Source organism: Salvia miltiorrhiza, chromosome 8 (genome assembly GCF_028751815.1).
Source record: "Salvia miltiorrhiza cultivar Shanhuang (shh) chromosome 8, IMPLAD_Smil_shh, whole genome shotgun sequence".
Taxonomy (NCBI): domain Eukaryota; kingdom Viridiplantae; phylum Streptophyta; class Magnoliopsida; order Lamiales; family Lamiaceae; genus Salvia; species Salvia miltiorrhiza.
Window position 1 is genome coordinate 58,322,582 of NC_080394.1, and position 13,378 is coordinate 58,335,959.

Here is a 13,378-nt window from a genome sequence, read left to right on the forward strand (position 1 = left end):
CGAGCGGTGGTAATAATGAAATGATAATTGCTGTCTGCGGTGGTTTCAGGAAAGGAATATGAATATATGATCATGGATATACACATTAATGGAAACCCAGCGCCCGCTCAAACCCAGCGAGCGCTGGACTTTCTCAACGGGTGCTGAGTTCCGGCGCTCGCTGGCTTCTTGCCCGCGAGCGCTGGAACTCAGCGCTCGCTTAAAACTTCATGGATTTCAATTCTCGTGGTTCTTCGGATTTCGTCGTGTGTATTTTTTGGATGAAATCCATGAAAGTCATTCCGGATTTTAAGTCAACGGAATAACGAATACACCTAGATTTGTATGGATTTTAAAAAGTCTGAAACGAATACACCCAGATTTATATGGACTTTTAAAAGTCTTGAACGAATACACCCAGATTTCTGCAGACTTTTAAAAGTCTTGAACGAATACACCCTGACTTTTAAAATCCATAGAAATCCATTAAATTCCACAACGAATACACCCCCCTTAGACTCGTGAACGAAATGCTGTGTGACCCTTAACATGTATGGTAGAACATAAATGATTTCCAAATATTAGAGCTTAAAATAATTGTTGTATTGATTAGGCGACCTAAATGATTTTTTTTCCTTAATTTATAATATTATAAAAGGAAATTGGCTGAGCCCAAATCCATTTTTTGCTCGATCCAATTACGTAAGAAAGGGAAATGGGCTTTTGTTTCTTTTGTTGTGGCCCAAGTTTGGACGGATTAGTTAGTAGAGTTTCCTTTTATTTCCTGCAAAAGCAATAAAATGGGGTTTTGTTTCCTTAATTTTTTACTTTATCTTCAATACATCTATTATATTATAGCAATAAGATTATAAAAAATAAGTGATTTAATAATATACCCTATACCTTTCATAAAATAGAGTTTTCTGGAACAAACATGTTTAGTATTATCATATCATATAAATATATCACGATTGTTTCATATATGTTAAAGTACTATAGATCATATGTGTTTAGTAGATCTCCTTATTAACTTCAATAGTAATGTATAAATTTTCACAATTGCTAATTTAATATTATATATATCATTAAATTTGTGTTGTACCGTCTTATCATATAAATTGTGTGATACGAAACTCTTTTGTTTTTTTAATTTCTACTTTTTGTATTATGTAATCTAAATTTTCAATTTTGTTTTATTTATCTATATTATGCTTTGTAATACTTAAATGTATTTTCAGAACTCTATAGTACTTCTACTATACATTACAAATTCGTATGAATAATGAGGCCGTGCGGAGCACGGGTTTAATACTAGTAGACATAATTCAAGGCACAAAATTGGGCCAACTAAGCTAGTAAGTACAATTAATTAATTCACTCAAATTAAGTACAATTAGTTCAAAATTAATTAATTAAGGTGAGTTGATTATAATAGTGGCACCAAGATGCGTATCCTGCCGAGTGAAACGGTCTTAAAAAGGTCGTCGGCGCCTGTAGTTGCGGCTTTTTCCTCGAGAGGTCCTAGCTCTATTTCGCCGGATTTTCTCAAGGTATATATTTAATTTAATTTCCCCTATTAATTAATTTGTGGTAATATACTTCCTTTGTCCACTAATTGTTGGCCTACTTGCCTATTTGGTCCGTCCACCAATTTATGTCCTATCTATTTTGGGTAAGTTTATATTCATATTTTAATCAAAATTGTGGGTCCTTTTAATAAATTGTGGTCTAATTGCATTGAATAAATTGTGGGTCCCTTTCTCCACTCAACTAATAAAAATACATTTTTTCTTAAAACCCGTGTTTTGCCTCCTAGGCCAACAATTAGTGGACGGAGGGAGTATTAATTAATGATTTAGTGCAGCCGGACATTAGTGCACCGGGAGTAAACATATTGGCCGCATGGTCGCCCAAGAGTCCTCCGACGACATTTTCCGGCGATAATCGATCGGTTGAATGGAATATGTTATCGGGAACGTCTATGTCATGTCCCCATGTCTCCGGTGTCGTCGCGCTTCTCAAATCTACACATCCACATTGGTCTCCTGTTGCAATTAGATCCGCCCTCTTGACAACAGGTAATAGTGGACTCGTACCTAATACATTTTTATCTCAGACATTAATCACTTTTATCAAATGATGTATTTTGGACATGGCAGCTTACAACGTGGACATATATGGCGACGATATAGCAATTGAAGCGTCGGAGAAATCTGCGGATCCGTTCGACATCGGATTGGGACACATTAATCCACTAAAGGCCTTGGATCCGGGGCTTGTCTACGATGCCACAATGACGGACTATGTTCATTTTCTATGCAACATGGGGTATTCCGAAGCCCAAATACAAGCCATGCACATCTGCCCATTACTAATAATCATGTGCCCGGACAAGCCCGAGCCCAACTGGAACATAAACTACCCATCCATCACTGTGTGGGACCTCAGGTACGCCACCACGGTCAAGAGAAGTGTGAGAAACGTGGGGCATTCCAAAACGGGTGTGTACTACGTTAGCGTGGTGAAACCACATGGCCTTGAGGTTGTGGTTTGGCCCAAAGTGTTGGTGTTTTCCCCTTTTAAAGAGGAGATAACGTATCACGTGACTATGAGTCCGCTCAAGATATCTCAAGGTAGATATGATTTCGGCTCCATTATGTGGTCCGATGGATTCCATCATGTTAGAAGCCCGCTGGTTGTGCAGGTCAATACTAATGCGCCTCTCACCGCCACTATTGTTAATGCGTCAAACTCTCTCTCGGATATATGATGGATGTAAATCATCTCTATAGTCATTTTCATGAAACTAACGTACGTTGTTAGTGTAATTAATGTTATTTTAATTGATAATCTATTATTTAAAAAAATCTATTAATTCATTACTTTTATTAGATAATTTATTGGATAGATATATTTATTTATAAGCCTTATCAATAGCTATAGATATAAAGTATTTTTTTTAATAGATTTGGATGACAAATAAATATATATCAAAAAAGATTTATAATTTATAAATATATAACAGGGGTAAAATAGGCAATCCACAAGTTGTGCCCTAGACTGTCTTATACTTTTTTTCTATTAGTATAGATTGCTTTTGTATTCAATATTATTGCGAATTGTCTTTAGATGCATGATCTAAAAGACTTTTCTAAACGAGCTAGTTCATGTGTTACTTGAGCTTCTAATCACGATGCCCTTAATTATTCAAAAGAACTAATGTTAAAATAAAAAATGAATTCCCTACATTATATAATCAAATCTCTAAATCTAAATACTTCAAAATCAGTTATTTAAAATCAATTTTAGTTTCACTACATTAATCGCCCACGATAAAACTAAAAATGTTACTCCCTCCGTCACACGAATCTTGAGTCACTTTCCTTTTTCGGCTATCCCTCGAATCTTGAGTCATTTCTTTATATGGCAATTTTTTTTTCTTTATTCACCTTTTCACTTTTTCACCTACCATACTTAAGACACTAAATACTATTTTCTTCATTCTCGTGCCGAAAGTACCAAATACCCCCCCTCCCCCAGACGTTGGCGTCCCTATCGCGTATAGCCCCCCATAGTCAGGGTAAGCGCTGTTTACTACCCTAACGTGGCAAAATCGTAGCAATTAACCTTCCCCCGTGTTTTAACGGCCCCAAACGCCGTCTGTTATTTTTTTTTTTATTTTTTTTAATGAAGGTGGGCCCTGGTCTGGTCCCTGGTCTGATCACTGCACTGGGCAGCGCTGCCAAAACCGCAACGCTGATCAGGCTGGCAGAGCTGCCAAACTTCTCCAGCGGTGACCAGGTTGCAAGCGATGCCAAACAACCCCAGCGCTGAAGACCGCCATCGCTGCCAAACCCTCATCAACGCTGAAGGCTGCCAGTGCTGCCAAACTACATCAGCACTGACTGATCCACCAGCGTTGCCAATCCCCTGTCAGCGCTGCCAAACTTTGCCAGCGCTGAAAAATCCGCCAGCTCTGCCAATCCCTCATCAGCGCTGAAGGCTGCCAGCGCTGCCAAACTACGTCAGCGCTGACTGATCCGCCAACGCTGCCAATCCCTCATCAGCGCTGATGGTCGCCAGTGCTGCCAAACTTTGCCAGCGCTGAAAAATCCGCCAGCTCTGCCAATCCCTCGTCAGCGCTGACAAAGCCGCCAGCACTGACCACCACTTCACCCAAAGCATCTGTTTGCCCGAGGCCCCTTTCCAGCTCTGGGTTCTTTTGCTCTTGTCTTTGCTTTGACGAATGAGTTGCTCATATAAAAAAAATTAAATAACAGACGACGTTTGGGGCCGTTAAAACGTGGGGGGTTAATTGCTACGATTTTGCTACGTTAGGGTAGTAAACAACGCTTACCCAGATTATGGGGGGCTATACGCGATAGGGATGCCAACGTCTGGGGGGTATTTGGTGCTTTACCCTTATTTTATCACCAACATACTTCACTTCAGATGGCAGAAACCGCGCATCAGGCCGTCCCCGTCGTCCGGCCAATCCGTCCCCTTTGCCGGTGGCCTCGTTGTCGGCGACTCGGCACCTCCTTCCGCCCGTAAGTAGTAGCAGCCTAGCAGGCACAATTTCCGACCGCCGCCATCCCTTTTTCTGCCCCCTCGTCCCGTGGGCCGTCGACCAAACAGCCTGAATCCCGTCGGCCACAACACGTAAGTAAGCAGAATAATAAGGGTTGTGAGCTCTTCGCTCCAACGCATAAGCATTGTGCAACCAATAGCTGCATTGGAACTCAAGTTTGAAGTTCCAAATATTATTGTATTTACGTATTCAGGCGGGGGTGAACCGTGCTTTTCTATCGAAGCAAGGGATGAATGTGTAACACCGTAATCTAATTAAAATGTTAAATATAAATTTTAAATAAACATTTAATGCAAAAGTTCTTAAAATTTTAAAAAAAAATCATCTTTTTAAAATAAATGATCTGAAAAACAATTTAAGAAAAGTAAATCCTTAAATGAAATAAACTTTTAAACCACTTTTAAAATGAATGAAATCAACTTTTGAATAATATACTCAAGTGCTAACTTTGATTTAAAATCAACAATCAACATTTTTATCACAAATCATGACATAAAGAGGTGTCATGATTCAAGAGGTTAAAGGAGATGGCGGGAAATGATAGCGAGTTCGATATTTTAACAGAACCCGAGTCGGCATTCATCACGGACCGTACACGTGGCTGAAGGAGGCTTGAGCGGATAAGTGGAGTCGCGTTTCCCTTTTGTAAAAGCGATGTATCGTTTTTTTATTAGTTTAATTAATTTCCTGTTAGTTATCACTGTAGCATGGAGTGCGTGAGCTGTTGGGACCACTCGGGTATAAGGCCCTCCGATAGGCATGAAACATGCATTCAGAAAAGTGACACAACTAAACGCCTAAAACCTTCCCCGGCAACGGCGCCAAAATTTGACTCAACTAGAAACACCTCTAGATTGACTTGCAATAGGACAAGGACACTCTAGCAGTGGTAAGTTAACTCAATGTCGTCTCTCAAGGAAGATCTTTAAGGGCTTTTAATTATGTCGCAAGAAAGCGGTAAAGGTTGGTTTAAAAACTTGTAAAGTAAACTTTAACGTGAATTTAAACTTGTAATTAACTAGGCATGAAAAAACGAAAGCATAAACAAACTATTAAACCTAGACAAGAATTAAACGATTAAAGTAAAAGCAACTTAAGAATTTAAATGCTAACTAAGAATTTAAAGGCTTGTAAATTAAAGCTTCTAATCTACTAGGCATGAAACTAAAGTGCAGAATTGAAATTGCATAATTGAAATCAAAGCATAAACATGAAAGCAAAGCGTAAACATAACGAAACAAAAGAGATTGAAATAAATACGAAATACCGTAAACGTTGCAATACGTTGCAAAGATGAAATTGCTGTCACTCAATTACAATATTCGAAACAAAACTAAGGTAAAACTAAACTTGAAAGTAAACTATAACAAAAAGTAACGAAAGCTTGAAGAACTAGAAAAACAACGAAAGCTAAAAAAAACCTAAGTCTTTGGCTGCCTAGCCGAAGAATGACTCTCAAAAGACGGAACAAAGATTAGAACAAAGATTGATTATTACAATGAATATTAAGACCCTATTTATAGACTTCATTCCAACCCTAATTACCATCAAAATCGGCCCAGCAAAACTGGTCTAAAGGAAATAGAATCATAATAGGGAAGGAAAGTCTAACTGGAACGTGCTCTTCCATCTATAAAATCAGAATCTCCTGCAAAGCATAAAACAAACCCATAAACGCACCAATTTCCAGAATATTTAGCTCAAAATAAACACATGCAAACCTCAAATTAAGAACAATTAAGCATAAATCAACCCCCACACATAGCCTTTTGCTTGTCCTCAAGCAAAACCAGTATGAATCTTAGGAAGAGAACGTTTCAACGATGATTATTTTCATTCAAACATTCACAAGTCGATTCAATGTTTTTCAATCAACACACATCTCCCGATCATGCAAGTAACTTAAAGTTTAAGAAGCAACACTTAGGTAATGCAAATAATTCGATCATACCCAATTCTCCGCTAGAAGTGAATTCCCTAATGTGATCGCCTTTATAATCAATATCTCCATTTTCCACACTTTGTATGCTTAATCATTTAGATTTCGACAGTTGAGCCATAATTCATGAAATAAAACCATTTTGATGTAATCCAAAGTCTTTTCACATGGTTTCCCATGCTCATAGTTAAACTAGAGGAGCTGAGACTCATCGCTTTCATTTTCAGAGCTGGCCAGATGTTTCAGAGCTGGCAATTCGTCCAACATTTTACACATTTCACAGATAAGGATACGATCGTAGGCAATCACAATGACAACACTCCTTCTAGCATCTACCGGACAAATCACGTTTTAATTGCTTACCACAGTGTTGCAACAAAATTCATAATTCTTTGCACAAACAAGAAACATATATCAAGAGTAAAACAAGAATAACCACCATTCAATCACTAACCCAAAATTCACATCAAAAACCATCTTCTCTTCCACAAATTCATAACAAAATCGCAAGTATCAAAGAGCAAGCTAAGAATAAAGGGACCAATCGCCCAATCGAAAGCATAAGCAAAACAAGTCACCTCCCTACACTTAAAGAATGCCATGTCCTCAGGGCACAAAATAAAGAGAGTTTAGAATACGTCCATGATCATTGGCGAAGAAAAACTGAAGCGCTGTGAGAGGCGGCGAGAAGTAGGGTTTGCGGTCTTTGGCAGAGTAGAAATGTCAGCGCTGGTCCTTTTCAGAGTGGAGTTTTAGGTCTGGATCTGGACTTTTCAACGCTGGCATTCTTCAGCACTAGCGGCAAAGTCGGAGTAGAATTGCAGCGCTGGCATTCTTCAGCGCTGGCGGCAATGTCAGAGTAGAATTGCAGCGCTGGAAACAAAAACATTAACACCCAGAATCAAAGCAACCGAACAAACAACCAAAAACAAGAAAACGAAACAAAAACGGAAAGCAAAGAACAAGAAAAACATAAACTAAACCAAACCAACAGTGGGTTGCCTCCCACCAAGCGCTAGTTTTAAAGTCGCCAGCCCGACTTAGAGGAACCCTTAACCAAAATCACTATGAAACGTCAGCTGAATTAGTCCTTGTGATAACACGTCTTCTTCCATTTCAGCTGCGGGTCCTCTTAATGAGCAAGCATCGCTCATCACATTCATCACTCTCTCGAACCAAGAGCTAGGTCGCAAGCTCTCCTCTTTCTTTTCCTCCAAGAGCAGTACACCCTGCACTCTTTGCACGATATCATCATTGCATTTCAGCACATCAACCCGTTCTTTTTCAATGGCTGCATCTTCTTTCAAGTTAGTTGGCACTTCATGAACTGCATTTACGTCGAGGTGCAACTTGTCCAAAAATTGATCTTCAATGGCCTCCTCATCAAAATTCTGGCAAGTGCTCACCAGAGCTGGCTGCCCCATCAGGGCTGGCGGACTGTGCAGAGCTGGCGGACTGTTCAGAGCTGGCGAAAGATTTTATGCTCTGGCGTCCAACGTCAGAGCTGGAGGAATCGTCAGAGCTAGAGGAATGGTCAGAGCTGGAGTGCTAGGCAGAGCTGGCAAAAAATTGTCAGCGCTGAAAATTTCCACTTCTTCCACAAGGTCAGAAATCTCAACAAAAGAACATATATGCATTAAAGAAGTAGAAATAACAGGCTTCTTATCGAAAACAGAGAACGTTACCGATCTACCTGACCCGGCCATACTCAAAGTTCCAGAACCCACGTCAATGCGAGTCTGGGTAGTAGCCATAAATGGCCGGCCAAGCAGCACAAGATGGCCGTTCTCTCCTGTAATGCCTTTCCCTGCATCGAGCACCACAAAGTCTGCCAGCACCTTGATTCCTCTCACCGTGACTTCGACATCCTCTAAAATTCCACGGGGGCTTGTAATTGCACCGTCAGCTAGCTGAAGTCTCATATTTGTAAATTTAAGATCATGTTCGTTCCTGCCCAATTTCTGAAAGATAGCAAACGACATCAAATTGAATGCCGCACCCAAGTCTAACATGCCCAAGAACTCTCCAGCTCCACCCAAACCAATACCAAGAATGAAACTGCCTGGATCTCCTTGCTTCGTTAGTGGTTGGGTTGGATCAACAATCATTGGTGGCAGAGGCGGGCTGGGACGTTGGATAACTTTTGGTGGTCGATAAGGCATAGTGGACTTGTGGAGTTTCATCTCTGGCCGCCTTCTTGACAGCGCTGGACTTCGCAGGGTTGGACGTTGCAGAGCTAGAATTGGCAGGGCTGAATTCTGCATGGCTAGATTCTGCAGGGCTGGACATTGCATAGCTGGATTTGGCAATGCTGAATTCTGCAGAGCTGGATTTGGCAAGGTTGAATTCTGCATAGCTGAAATATGCAGGGCTGGATTTTGCAGAGCTGAATTCTGTAGGACTGGATTTTGCATAGCTGAATTCTGCAGAGCTGGATTTTGCATAGCTGGATTCTGCAGAGCTGGATTCGGTATATCTGGATTCTGCAGAGCTGGATTTGGCATAGCTAGCCTCTGCATAGCTGAAATCTGCAGGGCTGAATTTTGCATAGCTGGATTATCCAGGGCTGGATTTTGCAAAGCTGGATTCTGCAGAGCTAAATTCTGTAGGCCTGGATTTTGCATAGCTGAATTTTGCAGGGCTGAATTTAGCATGGCTGGACTCTGCAGTGCTGAATTTGGCAAAGCTAGATTCTGCAGAGCTGGATCCTGCAAGGCTGAATTCTGCAGGACTGGATTCTGTAGTGCTACACTTCACAGGGCTGGCGATCTTGACAGAGTTGTCGATCTTGGCAGAGCTGGCGGCATTGTCTGCTCTAGCATCCATGTCAGCTCTGGTACCCTGGTCTGCTCTGGTATCCATGTCTGCTCTGGGATCCATGTTTGCTCTGAGAGAGCAGTAATAGCTAAAGTTTGATGAGCTTGCAGGGGTTGACTGTAATGGATAAAATTCGTATAAAGTCGAAACTATACGGCCCAACAAGCCAGCCTAGCTCAGCTCTGCCCAGCAGCGCTCGTCAAACCAGCATAGCCCTGCCTGGCAGCGCTTGACTGACCAGCTCAGCTCCGCCGGCAGCGCTCGACTGATCAGTACAGCCCTGCCCGACAGCGCTCGACTAATCAGTACAGCCCTACTCGGCAGCGCTCGACTGACCAGCTCAGCTCTGCACTGCAGTGCCCAACTGACCGGTACAGCCCTGCCCGACAGCGCTCAACTGCCTAGCGCATCCCTGATGGCAGCACTCGATTGCCCAGCGTAGCTTTGCCCGGTAGCGCTCGACTGCCCAGCTCAGCTCTGCCCGGCAGCGCTCAATTGACCAGCGCAGCCTTGCCCAGCAGCGCTCGAGCGCAGCCCTGCCTGGAATCGCCCGACTGTGCAGCGTAGCTCTGAGGCACGCGCAACAGCGCAGCCCTGCGGCGCATGCCGCAAGGAGACCTCATCCTCCAACACATAGATCGTGGAATCAGACTCCAATGGCCTCACATGCCCTCGATTTGAGCGACGAGGAGCTTGCGGTTGGGATTGAAGGACTTGTTGACGGCGACGTTTCTTTGTTTTAGCCGATTTATCGGCTTGAGTGTTCGCCGGCGGTGCCGCAGATGTCTTCACCGTGTTGCCATCTTTGACGGAGGGCTCTAAAGAAGAAAGGGGATCTGGATTTTCGACGCCGAGCAAGGCTGCGCTTGGAGTAATCGCCGAAGAATCTGGTACTACTGCGCCTGTTGTCGCTTCAGCTGTGGGCGGCGCAGGTGGTGGTGATATGTCGGTGGAAGGATTCGCCGAAGTTGTCGCAGTCGACGAAAGAGGCAGAGTTGCAGGTACATTGGTCTGACTTGTCATTGCCGCCAATGGGTTTGCAATTGCGGCCTGAAGTTGAGCGAGAGTCGCCGGATTTGAAAAAAGTTGCCTGAGAAAGTCAAAAGTTTCTTGTGGTGGTGGATTAGTCATGGGTAAAAATGGGAAGGAAAACACCAACAAAGAGTGGGAACCGAAGAGTCACTCTGCGTGAATCAAAGCTTGATGATGAGGAGTGATTATGATGTGATGTTCATGCAGTGAATAAATACACAAAAAAAATCAAATCCAATCACTCAAAAATAAACCAAATCTTTCAAGTATATCTCTACCATTTAATTCGAAAATTAGGGTTTGGAGGAATTTATGATAGAGATAGGCTCAAAACAAGAACAAGATATGCTTCAAAAATTTACAGAACCTGCGGATAGAGAGAGACCCATAAAAACCGGAAGCAAATAACTTCCCAGAATTTTCAGATTTTTTTATATCCAATGTGATGCCTTCTGTGACCATAACATCTCCTAACACATAACTCAGTTTAAATTTTTTTCGCACTTATAAGCACAGCACCAAGTAAAATTCACTCATTTTTAGTGACATAGAGAACATCGTCGCAGCAAACGCCGTGCCCTTGTCAAAATTTGTGAAAGCAATCGAGGATGGCCATTTTGTAAGGTAGCATCGTCGCAGTGAACGTCGTGCCCCCCAAACTACTTTGGCTTTTTCTGTGCTTTACATAGGTTATACACACAATCTGAGTTAGTGTAGAAAAACATGTTAAGGTAACATAGAGCATCACACAGACACAAAGACAGTTGCATCCATAAGAGTTTCTCTTTTGAACCTGATGCAACAAACACATTATTTTTCATTTAATTTCGAAGGCAAAGGCCATGAGACCTTCTTAACATGGTGAACCTCTCAAAATCCAAAGGTTCAGTAAAAATATCTGCAATTTGGTTCTCGGTTTGAACATACTCTAACTTAATTACCTCTTGTTTCACTAAATCGCGAATAAAGTGGTGTCGAATATCGATGTGCTTGGTTCGTGAGTGTTGGACCGGATTTTTTGATATGTTTATTGCACTAATGTTGTCGCAGTACATCACCATCACATCACTCGTCACACCGTAATCTGACAACATTTGTCTCAACCAAAGGAGTTGAGAGCAACAATAACCTGCTGCTACATATTCAGATTCTGCAGTAGATAGAGACACACAATTTTGCTTTCTACTATGCCAAGACACTAAGTTATTTCGTAGATAAAAACACCCACCACTTGTATTTTTTCTATCCTCAACATCCCCTGCCCAATCTGAGTCGCTAAAAGCTACAAGGTTTGTGTTAGAATCTTTGGAAAAGAAAATGCCAAGATCAAATGTTCCAGCCACATACCTTATCACACGTTTTACTGCTTTCAATTGTGACTCTTTAGGGTCAGCTTGGTACCTGGCACAAACACATACGCTGAACATGATATCAGGTCGTGTTGCAGTGAGATATAGGAGGCTTCCAATCATTGATCTGTAAAGTGTTAGATCCACTGCCTCCCCAGCATTGTCTTTCGACAACTTGTCGCTCGATCCCATCGGCGTGCGCATGTGATTTGCTCCTTCCAGATTGAACCTCCTTACCATATCCCTTGCGTACTTTCCTTGTGAGATGAAGATTCCTTCTGGTTCCTACTTGACTTGGATACCTAAAAAGAACGTTAGTTCACCCACCATGCTCATCTCGAACGTGGTGGTCATGGCCCTTGTAAAATCATCTAACAAACGTTGTGATGTAGCACCAACAATCATATCATCAACATAGATTTGAGTGATCAGAATATCACTACTTTCTCTTTTAATAAACAATGTTCTGTCAGCATAACCTCTCACAAATCCAAACTCAAGTAAGAAAGATATTAGATGTCCGTACCATGCTCGGGGAGCTTGTTTAAGGCCGTAAAGAGCCTTTTTTAACCTGTAGACGTGGTGAGGTTGATGTGGATCTTTGAAACCTTTTGGCTTCTCTACATACACCTCTTCCTTTAGAATGCCATTGAGGAATGCTCATTTAACATCCATCTGATACAGCTTTATGTTGAGATGACAGGCTATCGCAAGAAGCAGCCGTATTGATTCGATGCGGGCGACTGGTGCAAAGGTGTCATCGAAGTCAACACCTTCAACTTGGGTGTAACCTTGCGCCACAAGTCTCGCTTTGTTTCTCACTATCGTCCCACACTCGTCTGATTTGTTCTTGAAGATCCACTTTGTGCCGATCACATTCCTGTCAGTAGGTCTAGGCACAAGATACCAAACATCACTTCGAACAAACTGGTTAAGTTCATCTTGCATGGCTAACATCCAAAAATCATCACGTAAAGCCTCCTTAACCGTTTTTGGCTCAAGTTTCGACACAAAGCACAAAAAACCTGGTAGAGACATGCAGATAGAAGACATGCAAATCATCTTCCGGTAATCTAGTGGTGCTCTACCTCGTGTCTTTACCCCATCACTCACATTACCTATCACCTGAGAAACTGGATGATTCTTGTGAATTCTTCCAGATGGTGCTCGTCCCTCCGTGTCTTCTTGATCTTTAATTGATTCTTCTTCATCCACATCACTTTGATCTTTGGATGTTTGAGATGTTGTTTCTTCTGTTGCCTCGACATCCTTGGCAATATCCGTTTCTGGAGCCAGATCTTCAAACCCCTGTCCTTCCTTCTCTTTCTCATCTTCATTACTACTTAAATCATCAAATACCATATTTACAGATTCTTGAATTGTTTGCCTTCTCAAGTTAAAAACTCGATAGGCTTGGCTATTCAAGGAATACCCCAAGAAGATGCATCTATCACATTTTTCATCAAATTTCGTGAGGTATTCTCTGTCATTCAGAATGTAACACACACATCCAAAAATATGAAAGTATTTGAGATTTGGCTTTTTACCGCGCAAAATCTCATACGGAGTTTTGAATGTACCTGGTCGGATGTTGACTCTGTTGTTGATGTGGCATGCTGTGTTCACAGCTTCTGCCCAAAAATGTTTTGCCATGTTATTTGAGACCAACAT

At 41.8% G+C, this 13,378-nt stretch overlaps 2 protein-coding genes across 2 annotated transcripts; one reads left to right on the top strand and one right to left on the bottom strand.

Moving 5' to 3' along the window:
* The first annotated feature begins 1,960 nt into the window (after positions 1-1,960).
* Positions 1,961-2,749, top strand: LOC130998840 (subtilisin-like protease SBT3.18). The gene is made up of 2 exons (XM_057924245.1): positions 1,961-2,057; positions 2,139-2,749. Exons 1-2 carry the CDS (start codon positions 1,961-1,963, stop codon positions 2,747-2,749), a joined length of 708 nt encoding a protein of 235 aa, XP_057780228.1.
* A 5,238-nt stretch (positions 2,750-7,987) lies between these two features.
* On the bottom strand, positions 7,988-9,058 carry LOC130998841 (uncharacterized). The gene is made up of 3 exons (XM_057924246.1): positions 8,651-9,058; positions 8,285-8,470; positions 7,988-8,122 (listed from the first exon to the last, which is right to left on the bottom strand). Exons 1-3 carry the CDS (start codon positions 9,056-9,058, stop codon positions 7,988-7,990), a joined length of 729 nt encoding a protein of 242 aa, XP_057780229.1.
* Positions 9,059-13,378: the final 4,320 nt, after the last annotated feature.

What these genes read in the sequence shown, in the direction of transcription:
- LOC130998841 (XM_057924246.1), bottom strand. Translation starts at nt 9,058, where the DNA reads ATGCAAAATTCAGCCCTGCAGATTTCAGCTATGCAGAGGCTAGCTATG. An exon ending in TGCCTTATCGACCACCAAAA is followed by an intron (nt 8,471 to 8,650) that starts GTTATCCAACGT and finishes GCTATCTTTCAG; the next exon opens with AAATTGGGCAGGAACGAACA. An exon ending in CAGGAGAGAACGGCCATCTT is followed by an intron (nt 8,123 to 8,284) that starts GTGCTGCTTGGC and finishes TCTTTTGTTGAG; the next exon opens with ATTTCTGACCTTGTGGAAGA.
- LOC130998840 (XM_057924245.1), top strand. Translation starts at nt 1,961, where the DNA reads ATGTCATGTCCCCATGTCTCCGGTGTCGTCGCGCTTCTCAAATCTACA. An exon ending in ATCCGCCCTCTTGACAACAG is followed by an intron (nt 2,058 to 2,138) that starts GTAATAGTGGAC and finishes TGGACATGGCAG; the next exon opens with CTTACAACGTGGACATATAT.